General features: G+C 42.8%; 3 protein-coding genes across 3 annotated transcripts; 2 read left to right on the forward strand and 1 right to left on the reverse strand.

Annotated features, from left to right (window-relative positions):
• Positions 1-1,171: 1,171 nt before the first annotated feature.
• On the forward strand, positions 1,172-2,926 carry F5Y00DRAFT_261015 (uncharacterized protein; the record flags this gene model as incomplete). Its single annotated transcript, XM_048011123.1, has 3 exons — positions 1,172-1,998; positions 2,057-2,239; positions 2,392-2,926. 3 exons carry the CDS (start codon positions 1,172-1,174, stop codon positions 2,924-2,926), a joined length of 1,545 nt encoding a protein of 514 aa, XP_047865838.1.
• Positions 2,927-4,447: 1,521 nt separating this feature from the next.
• F5Y00DRAFT_234153 (eEF1-gamma domain-containing protein) lies at positions 4,448-6,724 on the reverse strand. Its single transcript, XM_048007397.1, has 4 exons — positions 6,517-6,724; positions 6,251-6,437; positions 5,995-6,043; positions 4,448-5,940 (listed from the first exon to the last, which is right to left on the reverse strand). Exons 1-4 carry the CDS (start codon positions 6,547-6,549, stop codon positions 4,980-4,982), a joined length of 1,230 nt encoding a protein of 409 aa, XP_047865839.1. The 5' UTR covers positions 6,550-6,724; the 3' UTR covers positions 4,448-4,979.
• Positions 6,725-7,480: 756 nt separating this feature from the next.
• F5Y00DRAFT_234155 (37S ribosomal protein S9) lies at positions 7,481-9,333 on the forward strand. The gene is made up of 2 exons (XM_048007398.1): positions 7,481-8,630; positions 8,693-9,333. Exons 1-2 carry the CDS (start codon positions 7,784-7,786, stop codon positions 8,782-8,784), a joined length of 939 nt encoding a protein of 312 aa, XP_047865840.1. The 5' UTR covers positions 7,481-7,783; the 3' UTR covers positions 8,785-9,333.
• The last annotated feature ends 3,027 nt before the right edge of the window (positions 9,334-12,360 follow it).

The following is a 12,360-nucleotide window of genomic DNA, read 5'->3' on the forward strand; positions in this document are numbered from 1 at the left end:
TCTTTTTTATCGAAGTCGCCAGAGCCACTAGAGCTACTTATAAACAAGTCCATTGCACGCTGTCCATCAGCTGGGGGCATATAACGAGAAACAGCTCTGGTCAGGCCAACGAACCAACAGATGCTGATGAAAGCGGCGAGAATATACATAATAAGATCTGTTAAACAAGTATATAATGTAGATATAGGTATAGAGGTCAATCATGATGCAGAATTCTGCCTTCTTTCATTCTATTCAGCTCTTCCATCGAGTTATATATCTTATACAAACTCCCTACATGTATAGATTAGTGTTGGATGAATAGCCCAATACTCCCTTGCCCCCATCATTGTGACAAAAGGTATGCCATGTTAGGATATATTTTAACACCGACCTGGCGGTTAGAGGTAGTCAGAAGTAAAAACTACGTGGTTAAAAGCCAGGGTGGTTATAGATCATCTACCAACAATGCCACTATAACCAATAAAACCCCGTCTGGTAATCATGATTGAAAGGGATTAAATGATCATGTATGACTCTTAAGGTAAGACTTGTAAGATACCTAATGAGATTAGTAGCCTTACGCGCTGTATTCCCCTAGGGATGCCAGCCACGGCGTTAAACACACACACACGCACACACTGTAATCAATAAGTCGTGGTAACGAGATGCTTAGAGGCTACCGAAGGATTGGAGAAGCGATTAGACGTAATAATATACTTAAAATCAGGCACATATAAATGATGTTGGTTGCATATTTCAGAATTACTGCTTTGGCAATAGGCGGTTAGTAAATCGCGAGGGATCGTAACCGCTATAGTAACTTGCCCTTGCATGTCATTGTTTGTTTGCGCGGTTGCATGAACGATGGCCTTTTCTTCCTCCAACTCTAAATGAGCTTATAACTAACTCTACTCCCTAGCGCAACTTTGTCTTACCTACGAAAGTAACCAAATGAAAGAAAACTACAGGCAGCTTATTACTAATGGAGTTAGAAAAGGCAGTTGTACCACTTTTTAACCACACGTGTTATAGTTGGAAGGAACAGACATAGGTGTAGGTACCTTAAGTTTTTGGTAACCAACACCCAACAAATTCACCAACTACACCAACTACTCATAACTCATCTTATCTCGTCTTACTTGCCTCTCATCTAACACAACAGTTTACTTATCTTTCTACGCGCGTCAAAATGGAACAATCTACACCGCGATCATTTCTTGATCTCCCTGCCATCATTCGACGTCGCATTTATTGCTTAGCTGGCCTGGTCACCAACACTGATATCCACGTGGGCCGCGAAGAACGTAGGGAAATTCGTCGGCATATGGAACTACAGCACTGCAAAGACATACCCGATCTTACATTTTCTCTCAACTTACTTATCACCTGTCGAGCTATCTACAAAGAAGTCTCTAGTATACTGTTCTCGACCAATTGCTTCTGCACAAAAGATCCGCAGTCCTTGTGCCAACTTCCTGCCTCTTTTATATCGTCTCTGTCGTCTTTGAAATTCTCCCTAAACGCCATCTACTTCTGGGATTGTTGCGGCGAGCGTCCAAAATGTCTCAGCGATATCAAACCAATAGTCAGCACCATCCCCGATCACCGTTCTCTACTTGAAAGATGGGAAAATACGGCACGATTCATCGGTTCGCGAATTGAAACTCAAAACCTCAAGCTCGGCCTGATTTGCGACGTGGATGATGAAGAGACAGCATATCTTGCTGTTAAACCCCTTCGTTACCTGCATACCTTGTCCAGCTGCGAGATCCGACTTAGCAATAAGCCTAATAGCCGGCTTGAAAATATTGCCCGAAAGGCTGCCCTACACGCCCTAGGGCAGCGACCACTCAAGCAGCCACCCGAGAGCTTTCCTTTTCTACGGCTTCCACTAGAGATTCAGCTAGAGATATTAGAGTATACCGATCTAGTTACACCTTTAAACCACGTTCAATGGACCTCATTGGAGAAGTACCATCTTCAACCCTATTCTTGCGAAGAACCGCACGAGCCTCCGTTTCATACATGCCACCCTAATGCCCACAGAGCATGTAATATTTATAGCGAAGACCAGTGCCGAATATCATGCCCGCATCGGAAGTGTAGCAGCTGTACCCATTATGCCTGCCAGTTTCGAACGTGTGGGGGAAAAGTGGAAGGCAAATATGCCTCCATTACAGGTTGCTTCTGCAGTGTACGACATGCCTCTTACTCGCCGCATTGCCGTTGTTGGCGGCCTCCGACACCATTGTTCCTAGTAAGTAAGGAATTTAATGCAGCCGCGCAGAGTGTATTCTTCTCCATTAATCACCTCACTATAAATCACGATTGCTACACACTCTCCGAAATTGGAAAAGAAGCAAACGAATCTTTTACCCGCTTCATCTCCAGCCATGCATTATTACACAGTCTTCGATCACTAGAGATCAGTCTATACTCCCCTGATCTTACGCAGTGGATGCAAACTGTCCAGTCCATCAATGATAAGCTTATTAATTTACAATATCTGTTTCTCCAAGTCTCTCTCGGCTTCTTACCGAGCTGGCCAGACTTCCCTGATACCAACCCATACCCACGACCCACACTTGCGGAAGAGAGGGGCATCGATATTGTTAGAGAGGCGGTCGACCTTTTATGGCCAGTGAGACATATAGGTTCGCCCAGTAGTGCCATCCGACTGTTCTTCGTGAATTTTTGCTTTGAGGGTCCGTCGATTTACTACTATAAGCGGCGTGAGCAAGAATATCTCCCGACGACAAGGATCTATATGGACATCACAGATATTCAGTCCGTAGAAGTTCATGTCGAACGCGAGGTTTGCAGCGACCTCATAGGCGAGGTGGACGGCAGCTCGTTGGCGTTGAAATCGAAGAGCGGTGTGTGGGTAGAAGGTATCTTGGCGCGCCCCGACTTTGAGGCTTATGAGGGATTTACTTACGAGTAATCTGTATTGGGCTTTCCGTCGCAAAGGTGGTATAGTTAAAAGCCATGTTTTCAGTATAGTTCTACAACATACCTTTGCAGATTATGTATTTAGTGTTGTCACTCGATATGAATGAAAACCATTATATAAGTAGAGCCCTGCGGCGATCTTGATCAATTCCTACATGGAGAATCTAGAGGAATTCATGGAGTCGATTTGTGTTAATAAGGTAGCTAGTAGCTAAGTTATCTTTGATCAAAACTTATTTAATACGATAAAGAGGCCAAGGGTGAGGTACTAAAATACTCCGTACAAGCATAGTGGTTAGAGACCATAGAAAAACATAGGATAATGATTCGTGGTTCTTTTGTGCCTTGTAAGATGTAAAGCTACGATAAGGGGATTTATACTCTTAAAAGTAGAGCAATTTTCCTAAATACCTATACTCCAAGTAGCGCCGGGGTAGCCTTCAGTAAAGCAGCCAAGTGTAACGTAGTTAAATAGGGGTTAATAAGACAGACTCTAGAAACACAACATCGATACCAACACCAAACCAAAAGACCAAGAGAATGGGAAAGCTAAGACCAATATGTCGAAGAATAAATACATTAAACTGCCTATATAAATAGGCAAAAAGAAAAAAGAAAAAAAGGTAGCAGGAAAAAAAAAAGAAAAGAAAAGAAACGAAAAAAAAAAGAAAGAAACGTACAACACCAGGGATTCGCTGGTCGTCACCGACCCAACTACTAGTCCGGCGGTATCTGGTTTGTCTAGGGGAGAGCGGACGGGATCCCGAATTTTCCAGATCCTATGGTCGTACGTGAAAGAGGTATAAACTATTGGGACATATATTGATATTATCGGCTTCCGGTATACGGACCTCAAGCGAGGTAACAAGAAGAACCTGAAGTTTCTAAACCCTAGGTACCTAATGTATAATCGACCGGGCTAGGTAGGTAGGTAGATTCTGGCCTGACATAAAGTGAAAGGGGCAAAAAGTTCAAAAGTTCTTCCGTTGAAAGTTAGGTAACCTTGTTTATTTGGTTCGAAACTTACGGGCTATCTATCTATGTATTCTGGCGTCTTCCCCTTTGTCATTATATCAGCTTTCTCGTGTGATGTGATAGGTAGTTATCTATATATAAAACAATAGAACTAAGACGGGGGATATTTCATAGTTAGGTATACTATTCTACAAATACCACGTCAAGACTTTTGCCCTCGTCTATGGTACCTACCCTAAATTGGATTGATATGTGTTTAGTATCCCTCGTATAATCAATAATATGCCGACGAAATAATTATATACGACATAATACAAAAAACCGGAAATTCATTGCCCATCACCTAATACCCTAACCATCCCATCAAGAGTCATTTCCATATAAGCCAGTCTTAACTAGCCCCCCTCCATCATTACTCGTATTTCTCAATCCTTAATATTACCCCCCTTTATTCTGCTAAATTCTGACTCTATTTTATATACATATATGCTGTCCTTGTAAAAGGCCGTCGTTTTACATGACAGAACATAATGTAGGTTGACTGTCGGGACTAGTAAGCATGAGACCAACTTCGTCCCGGTTTCGGGTGTGATGAGTTCCTGGAGCGCCCTTCATAATGATGGGATATTTAGTCGTAATGATATGAACTAATAAAGTGTAGATCGTAAGGTTTCAAAGAATTTCGATTCTGATGTTGTAGTTTACGGATAAATAGTTCGAGCAAGATGAACTGGCCTGGAATTATATACTAGTCATAGGCGACTTACCAGACGAATCATGAGGGCGCTTTCAATGAATGTGCATATCTTAGTTAGCTGAATTCCTTTAAGTGACTAAAAATAGACATTCAGTTTCCCCGCTTCTTTATAGAACTTGGGACATGCACGATACTTCAAAAGACGTAGAATGGTTTGACGACTAGCATATTTCAGGTACTACACAGAAACCTGTTGCTACTTATAAGTTAACCTCTTTGGGTCTGGTATTTATTGTCCCTATCCCTAAGCCGGCCCCCTTTGCATAACTCGTTAGCTCATAACCATACATCCTCATAACAATGCGATATTAGCTTATTTGAAGACCTTGCCGGAAGCGTGCTTGTACTCCTTGTCGTTGTAGACGACAGGCTTGTCCCATGTCCACATGGATTCGACATAGGCCCTGTCCTCAGGGTTGTTAGGGTCCAGCTTAGTGAACTCGTAGCTCTCGTAGTCGGGAGCGACGTCAAAGACAGGGAGGTAGTCATCACCTCGGATGACAAAGGCGCCCTCGATAACCGAGTCGTTGGTCTCGCCGAACACGGAGGCACAGCCGAAGAGGTACTTGCGAGAGGCCTCAAGGCGGGTGTTGAATCCAGTAATCAGGTTGCTGGACATGAAAGTCAAAGTCAACTCATCGTTGTACTTGTACTTGACCTTCCAGATGGAGTAGTCCGTGAAAGGGACATTTTCCCAGAAATACTTGAGGGAAACGTCCTCATCGTTGTTCGAGTAGAAGCGCTTGAAATCGTCAAGAGCGAACTCTGATCGCGGAAGCGCCTCAAGAGGGTGCTTAGGCTTGGGAGCAGGCGCGGCCTCCTCTTCCTCTGCGGGCTTAGGGGCGGCCTTGGGAGCAGCCTTAGGCTTGGCCTGCTCGGTCTTCTTGGGAGGGACGTTGGTTAACTTGGGAGCGTCAAGAAGCTCAAGAGGCTTGGACACTTCGGCGTAGATGGGCTGGTTGTAGACAGTCTCGTACCATCGAGCGACGTTGGGGTGCTCAGAGCGCCACTGCTTGTCAAAGAAGTACTGGAAGCCGCGCGAAATGATGCCAGCAGCGAACAGATCAGCAAGGGTAATACGCTCGCCAACAAGGTAGGTGTTGTGAAGAAGGTGCTCCTCGACAACGGAGATAACCTTCTCCGAGTTCTTGGCGGCGTCTTCAACACCCTTCTTGTTGTAGGGGTCCAAGCCCAAAAGAGGGCGGTACCAAGCAGCGAGCTTGGGAAGAACCTCGGTGTTGAAGTATGACGTCCACTTCAGAATAGAAGCGTAGCTATACGATGTTAGTACGTGATTCTTTAGGTACCATTACAAGACTATGACTTACTCTTGCTTAGTCTTGCCAAGAAGGGTGGTCTTCTCGTTCTGAGAGGTGACTGAACAATGAGAAATTAGTAATTTCCCACATCATTTTAAGCGTGAATAAGCAATGAATAAAAGGCGATATAATCAGAAAGTAGAACCATGATCAACAGAAATTTTCAGATAGGGATAACTGTTAGAATAATGTCTAGGTCATCATTTGATGCCATTGGTAGAGGTGTTGGAAGTACGAATTCAATCTAGAAATATAAAGTACGTACCGTAGATGGCAATGGCGATAGACTCAGTCAAGGTGTAGCCATCGCTACCAACGAAGGTAGGGATCTTGGCGAGGGGGTTCGCCTTGAGGAACTCAGGAGACGGGTTGACTGTGTCGGCCTCGACGACCTCCAGGTCCAACCCGTTGGCCTTCGCAACCGCGAGGATCCCGGTAGAGCGGGGGTTGAGCTGCGCGACGGATACATGTCAGCATTTGCGCAGAAAATTAAGAAAAGGGAATTTTAGTTATTAGTTTATTGTTACATACCTCCTTAGTGAAGAGTTTTCCGAATGGCGCCATGATGATTTTGAGATCTGGTGCTTGTCGAGTAGAAGATGAGAGGAGGGGAAGTTGAAAGTTGATTTGGGAGTCACAGATTTTTTTTTTCTACTTTCGCAAAAGCAGGAGGCGGGGCAACCGCAACCTGGAATTTCGCTCTGGCTCAATTCAAATTTCCATCAGGCACTAACACCCCACTTTAAAGTCTGGTCGAAACAATTTGAATTGTACCATAGGGGGACTTGCAAGGTCCAGTAAACAGTTTACCAATAGTTAAATATAATTAATAGTTATTTAATAGTTATATGTAGTTAAATGTTTAAATTATTACGCGTTAATAAATATATATATTTAATTAAATTTAAACGTTTAAACCGTTTAAACGTTTAAAATATTTTTAACGTTTATAACTTTTAACGTTTAAATTTTTTAACGTTAAAACGTTAAAATTAATACGTACTTTATAAATTAAAAAAAAAAAAAAATATATTAATTAAAATTATAAAATAAATAATATTATAATGTCTTATAATTTATTTAAATAAGTTATAAGTTATAATATATCCGTGGTTTAATTATAAAAGTAATAATAATAAAAATGATTTTATTTTAAATGCGAATATATAATAATAATAATATACGATAATATATAATAATATATTATAATAATGGTATATAATATAAAAATATATTTATTTTTTACATGTTTTATATTTTATATAATAATTTATTTATAATTTATATTTTTTAAACGTATATAAAATATTAACGTTTATATTTATTAAATGTATAAAAGGTTTTAACGTTTATATTTTTTAACGTTTAAAATATTTTTAACGTTTACCGTTTTTAACGTTAACGGATTATAACGTTTAAATTTTATTAAATATTTAAATTAATTAAAATATTTATATTTACCAATTCTTATTTAAGTATTTACATCCTTATAAACGTTGAAATTTCTTAATTATAAACCGAATATCAATTAATGGTTTATTGGACCTAGCAAATCCTGGTATGGTACCTTAAGGTTCGGACCCCGCCTTCTCACGCTATCAGGTGGGCGGTAATCGGAATATCTGATACACCGTCCAATTGAATTTGGGGCATTGTATTTGAAAAAGTGCTTCAATTGATGCAACCAAGTCCCCATCAGCCATCAGCGTATCACACCTACTACGCTCAGCATTCCCCCCTCCCTATTAATCGATTGACTTGGTAGGCGCAAGGCCATGACGAGAATACGATAGGTACAATGTCCTCTCTAAGATATGGCCTTCGTTGTCTTAGAGATCTACGGGCGACAGCGACCCGACAGCCGAGTCTCTCAGCACCTATAAAAGCGTGTACGAGGTCAGAAACACGCCGAACGTTCACAACGACTACGGTCCGCCAAGACGATGCATTCGGTCGATTAGAGGCGGCTATAGCACGAAACCCCGATGCAGCCCAATTAGATGTAGCGCATGTTCGTCCTATGCCGCTGTCGCCTTCCTACTTCTCGCGACATACGCAATTCAACGATAGTTTCGTCCTGGTTCAGGACCTCGCACGGAAATACGGGCGACTTCCTTTTCTCCCTCCTGGCCAAGCGCCGCGGGTGGCATGGAAGACAAAGGAGCAGTACCGTTTGGCAGTTGGTGAAGCAGTGAAAGCAAGAGATTACGCAGCCTGTATTGCGCTGGCCAAGAGGTTAAACCAAATTCACCCTGATTTAATGCCAGAGGAGGTTCAGCAGGGTCTCCGACCGTTCAAACGAGACATTAACTTCTATCTCAATCGAGCGAAACCCATTCCGATCGACAGGTTTGGCAGGTCGCATGGTGTTGGGAGGAGGAAATCTTCAGTTGCGCGAGCATGGCTTGTACAGGGAACAGGAGAAGTTCTTGTTAACGGAAAGACCCTCAATGACGCGTTTGGAAGAGTCCACGACCGAGAAAGCGCACTCTGGGGACTAAAGGTAATGGACAGAATGGACAAGTACAACGTCTGGGCTCTAGTCGAGGGTGGTGGAACTACTGGACAGGCCGAAGCGCTCGCAATGGCTGTTTCCAAGGCCTTGGCCGTTCACGAACCGGCATTGAAGACACCCCTTAAAAAAGGTAAGTCGAAACAAAATCCGTACAAATTTTGGCCTAGTACCTTTCTAACATGGTCCATCAAGCCGGTTGTCTCACTCGTGATCCGAGGAAAGTCGAAAGGAAGAAGGCTGGTCATGTCAAGGCGAGAAAGATGCCCGCCTGGGTCAAGCGATAGAACAAGTCGGATATGGTATTTTGCAGTGGGACTCGTGGATCGCTTTTCTGCGGGACCTTCAAGCAGCAGACGAATACGTATCAGCCTTACTGGCGCGAGTCTAAGCTACACCGTGGTCCATACACCATTACCCAAATAGTGGACTATGTGTACAAGGGTTACTGTATCATTATGTATCTGCTTCGTATGTGGAATGTATATGAGATGCCAACAACAGTAACAGCTAAGACTGAGACGACTCGTGATTCGCTCGCTATTTAGATCAAAGTTGATCTTTAAGGCTACTTTTCGTAAATGAGCCTCGTCAACGCGACCCCCTTACTTATATTAGTTGACCAATCAGAGTCCAGAGTCGCTGATTGGACTAAACGCGACTAAACACGACTCAAGTAACCGGGTATTCGGGTTGTGTTATACCTATCATGTATGACGGGTGGCTGTAGGATCGGCGTTATGTTGTGTTTAGACTCCGCGTAATACAACGACGGGGATCAATGAAACTTCAAATCCAACTAAATGAAAATAGCCCTGAAATCAACATAGTATAGCATAACATAGCATAGCATAGCTCGGCTCGTGAGGTGTTTCCATTAGAAGCCCAAAAACCTTCAGGCGCAAAGACGCGTGGCACCGTTGCCATTTTTAAAAGCGCGTTGCTTACCCAGTAGATATTAAGCACAGACAGCATAAGCATTAAGTAATATTCCTTCTAGAAACCGAGAAGAGCGACTATGCCGAATACCGACTAGCTTCAGACAATGGCAGACGCAGAACCCTTCTAGAAGGGAACTATCTGTTTGGGGAAGCTATTCAGGAGATATAGATTGAGGTCATGGTTGATTTTTGAGCATATAGCCAGCCGTACGCCGCCTACGTTGGTTTAAAGACACGAGCTGAAATCTTGGATTCTCTGTTTGTGACTTACCTATTCGCAACGAGGCGAGAAATAAATTAACCCAACGAAGATACGGTTACCCAAGACATCTACGGTATGTATATGCTGGTCATCTCTCACAGAAATTTGGCTTTGAATTTGACCGATCCCGTATTAATAAACGTGACACATCTTAGCCATCCGACTACGTGTCTAGTTATTGAACCAAGATAAACGTGAATCAGCGTGACCTGACTCTAGCCGTGACCCAATACGAGAAGTAGTGTTTCTGCGGAGAAACGGTGCAAGCCTCATTTGGTCCGGATGAGGCTGAGAGTGATAAACCACACAGCATCCAATACTGTAACGTTAGTTACTTTATATTGCCGATCTTTCCTGTTTTGATGCCCTATTTGTACGCGCTTATGTCGCGCAATTTAGGCTTTACTTCGATCCGGTATTGAAAGAGATATGAACGGCCATCTAAACCGACCTAACTGACTTGACCAACCTCGAAATATGTCAATTTTGGGAAAAACTGGTATAGTATTCTGCAGATCGTCTAGTTGGAGAAGCACCTAGCGAACGCAGGGTCAATGTGTCATAAGAGAGTCGGTGTCGCCGATGTATCAATGGCATCTAAATGCATCTCTGTGAAGCCACACGGTACTTACGTAGCATTTCTAATGGATCGTCACCTATAGTCGTCATGACTTGCTACGTGGTCCTTTGCCGAGTCTTAAGTAACCTAGTATCGTATATAGGGGGACCAAAGCTCATGCGGGGCCTCCATCGCCCAGTTCCTATTCTTTTCGAATCTCGGGGACCTGCGCTAGTCAACAGAGTCCATAAAAATGGGGTGATTTCTTGTACATAGTACACTAAAGAAGAATCAATTTCATACCTCGAGCTAGGCCTATCATCTGCCTCATGTGTGTATTACATGCGGGGGATTCTTACTCACAAATATCCCGTACCTATCATTTATTTTAGTGGTACGCCGACCCAAAGGCAGGCACATTAGATATCAAGTATCTGGGTCGTCTTGCACATGCGTATGTGTATTAGCACGACCGATCAGCATCCCACCAAGGCGACTGCCGAAATGTTCGCTCAAGCTCTAAGCTAAAGACATCTCAACGAGCTATCCGCATATAATAACTACCGCAACCTTAACGTGTCAGTATTAGTGTATGCTATAGTACGTGTGATATATGCTATAATAAACTTAGCCTTAGCGGTTGACATGCTTACCAGGAAGTACGTGGTCGATCGATATTGAATAAAAGAGATCTGAGAATTGATGACAGCGGATTGGGTTGATGCAACACCCCGGCTGACTCCGGGACAATGTCAGACGTACCCTTGTCGTTCTTTTGACGACATCCCAACGCCCCTGTCTCCAACAAGGTTCAAGGATCTTATTTAAACGACCAGACATCCGTCATTTCTTGCTGGAAGGCCTTCTTGCGGCCCAATAGGTACCGTGCCCTATTCTCAGCACATACTAGGCAGGCTAGAATGGAATTATGAAAGTATGGAAGTACCTACTCCTAAAATATGCACTTCGTAGACAATGTTGGTCTACCTCGGACCTTATTCGTAAAGATTCGTAAACATCAATAATCTGCTAGCCACTCGCGTAGTGAGCATGATCGAAACATCACAAGACGACCTAGCAAATGTCGGGTATCAATTGATTCGTAGTTAGCTTCCAATGGTAGTTATAGACAGGCCAAGTTGAAAATGTATACCTACGTCGGCAACCTAAATATTTAGCCAATTCGTCGCCAAGGCCAATTGTATAGTCTCATAGTTCGTTTTTATATCAGCCAATAGTCGACGGTATCGAGATAATTACTTAAAAATAAATATTCTTCTGTCGGCCTCTTGGTCTGTTTGGGTGTGTGGTCCGACTCATACCCACCGGCTTCTTTTCCCCGGGGAATTGAACCAGCTCCCATCACAAGCTCATGGCAGACAATTAGATCGTTTAGTGGCGCCTTCTAGATCTTTGGCTACCTACATAGGCATGCAGAGCATACCAATATAGCGGATACCGCATCAGATTCTAATTAGTTAGGGCGTGTGAAAAATATGGGTTATTTTGGAAATTGATGTCTTAAAACTAAGCGGTAGCCGAGCCGTTCGCAGCCTGACATAAATTTTGGAGATGGGGGCCAAAGCTAATATGAAAATGAAGGAGAAGTAGGTAACTTAGGTACCTACTAACGTAAGACATTAAATGAATGACAGAAGGCAAGAAGTATAATGGTACGCATACAGCATACAGAAACCGGAAAGCACCGGGTCTCATATTCCCAGCATCTGCATGCATACGGCGTTTCCTTCCTTCCTAGATCTTATGTACCTTATACCTAAATTGGGGACGATTATTGTATGATGCGTACCTACCTACATCTTACATAGATGTGGCAAAATTATCTAATATTAGTACATCAATCAAGTATATATATTTCTACCTCTATAACAGGTAAGGTAATTGTGTTTGAAATGTGTTAGATTGTATACGTTTCCTCGTGTCTACATAATCTCATTGCCTACTATTGAAGGTATTCAATGTTCTTATTAAACACAAAACACACAAACTGAAATAATACGTCATAAGAGAAAGCAGCGAAAGACAACCCATCGTTACAGTCATCCTATCCTCGCATGACATAATGAATGATGAATGATCA

This window comes from Daldinia vernicosa (assembly GCF_022497035.1).
Source record: "Daldinia vernicosa strain CBS 139.73 unplaced genomic scaffold F5Y00scaffold_17, whole genome shotgun sequence".
NCBI lineage: Eukaryota > Fungi > Ascomycota > Sordariomycetes > Xylariales > Hypoxylaceae > Daldinia > Daldinia vernicosa.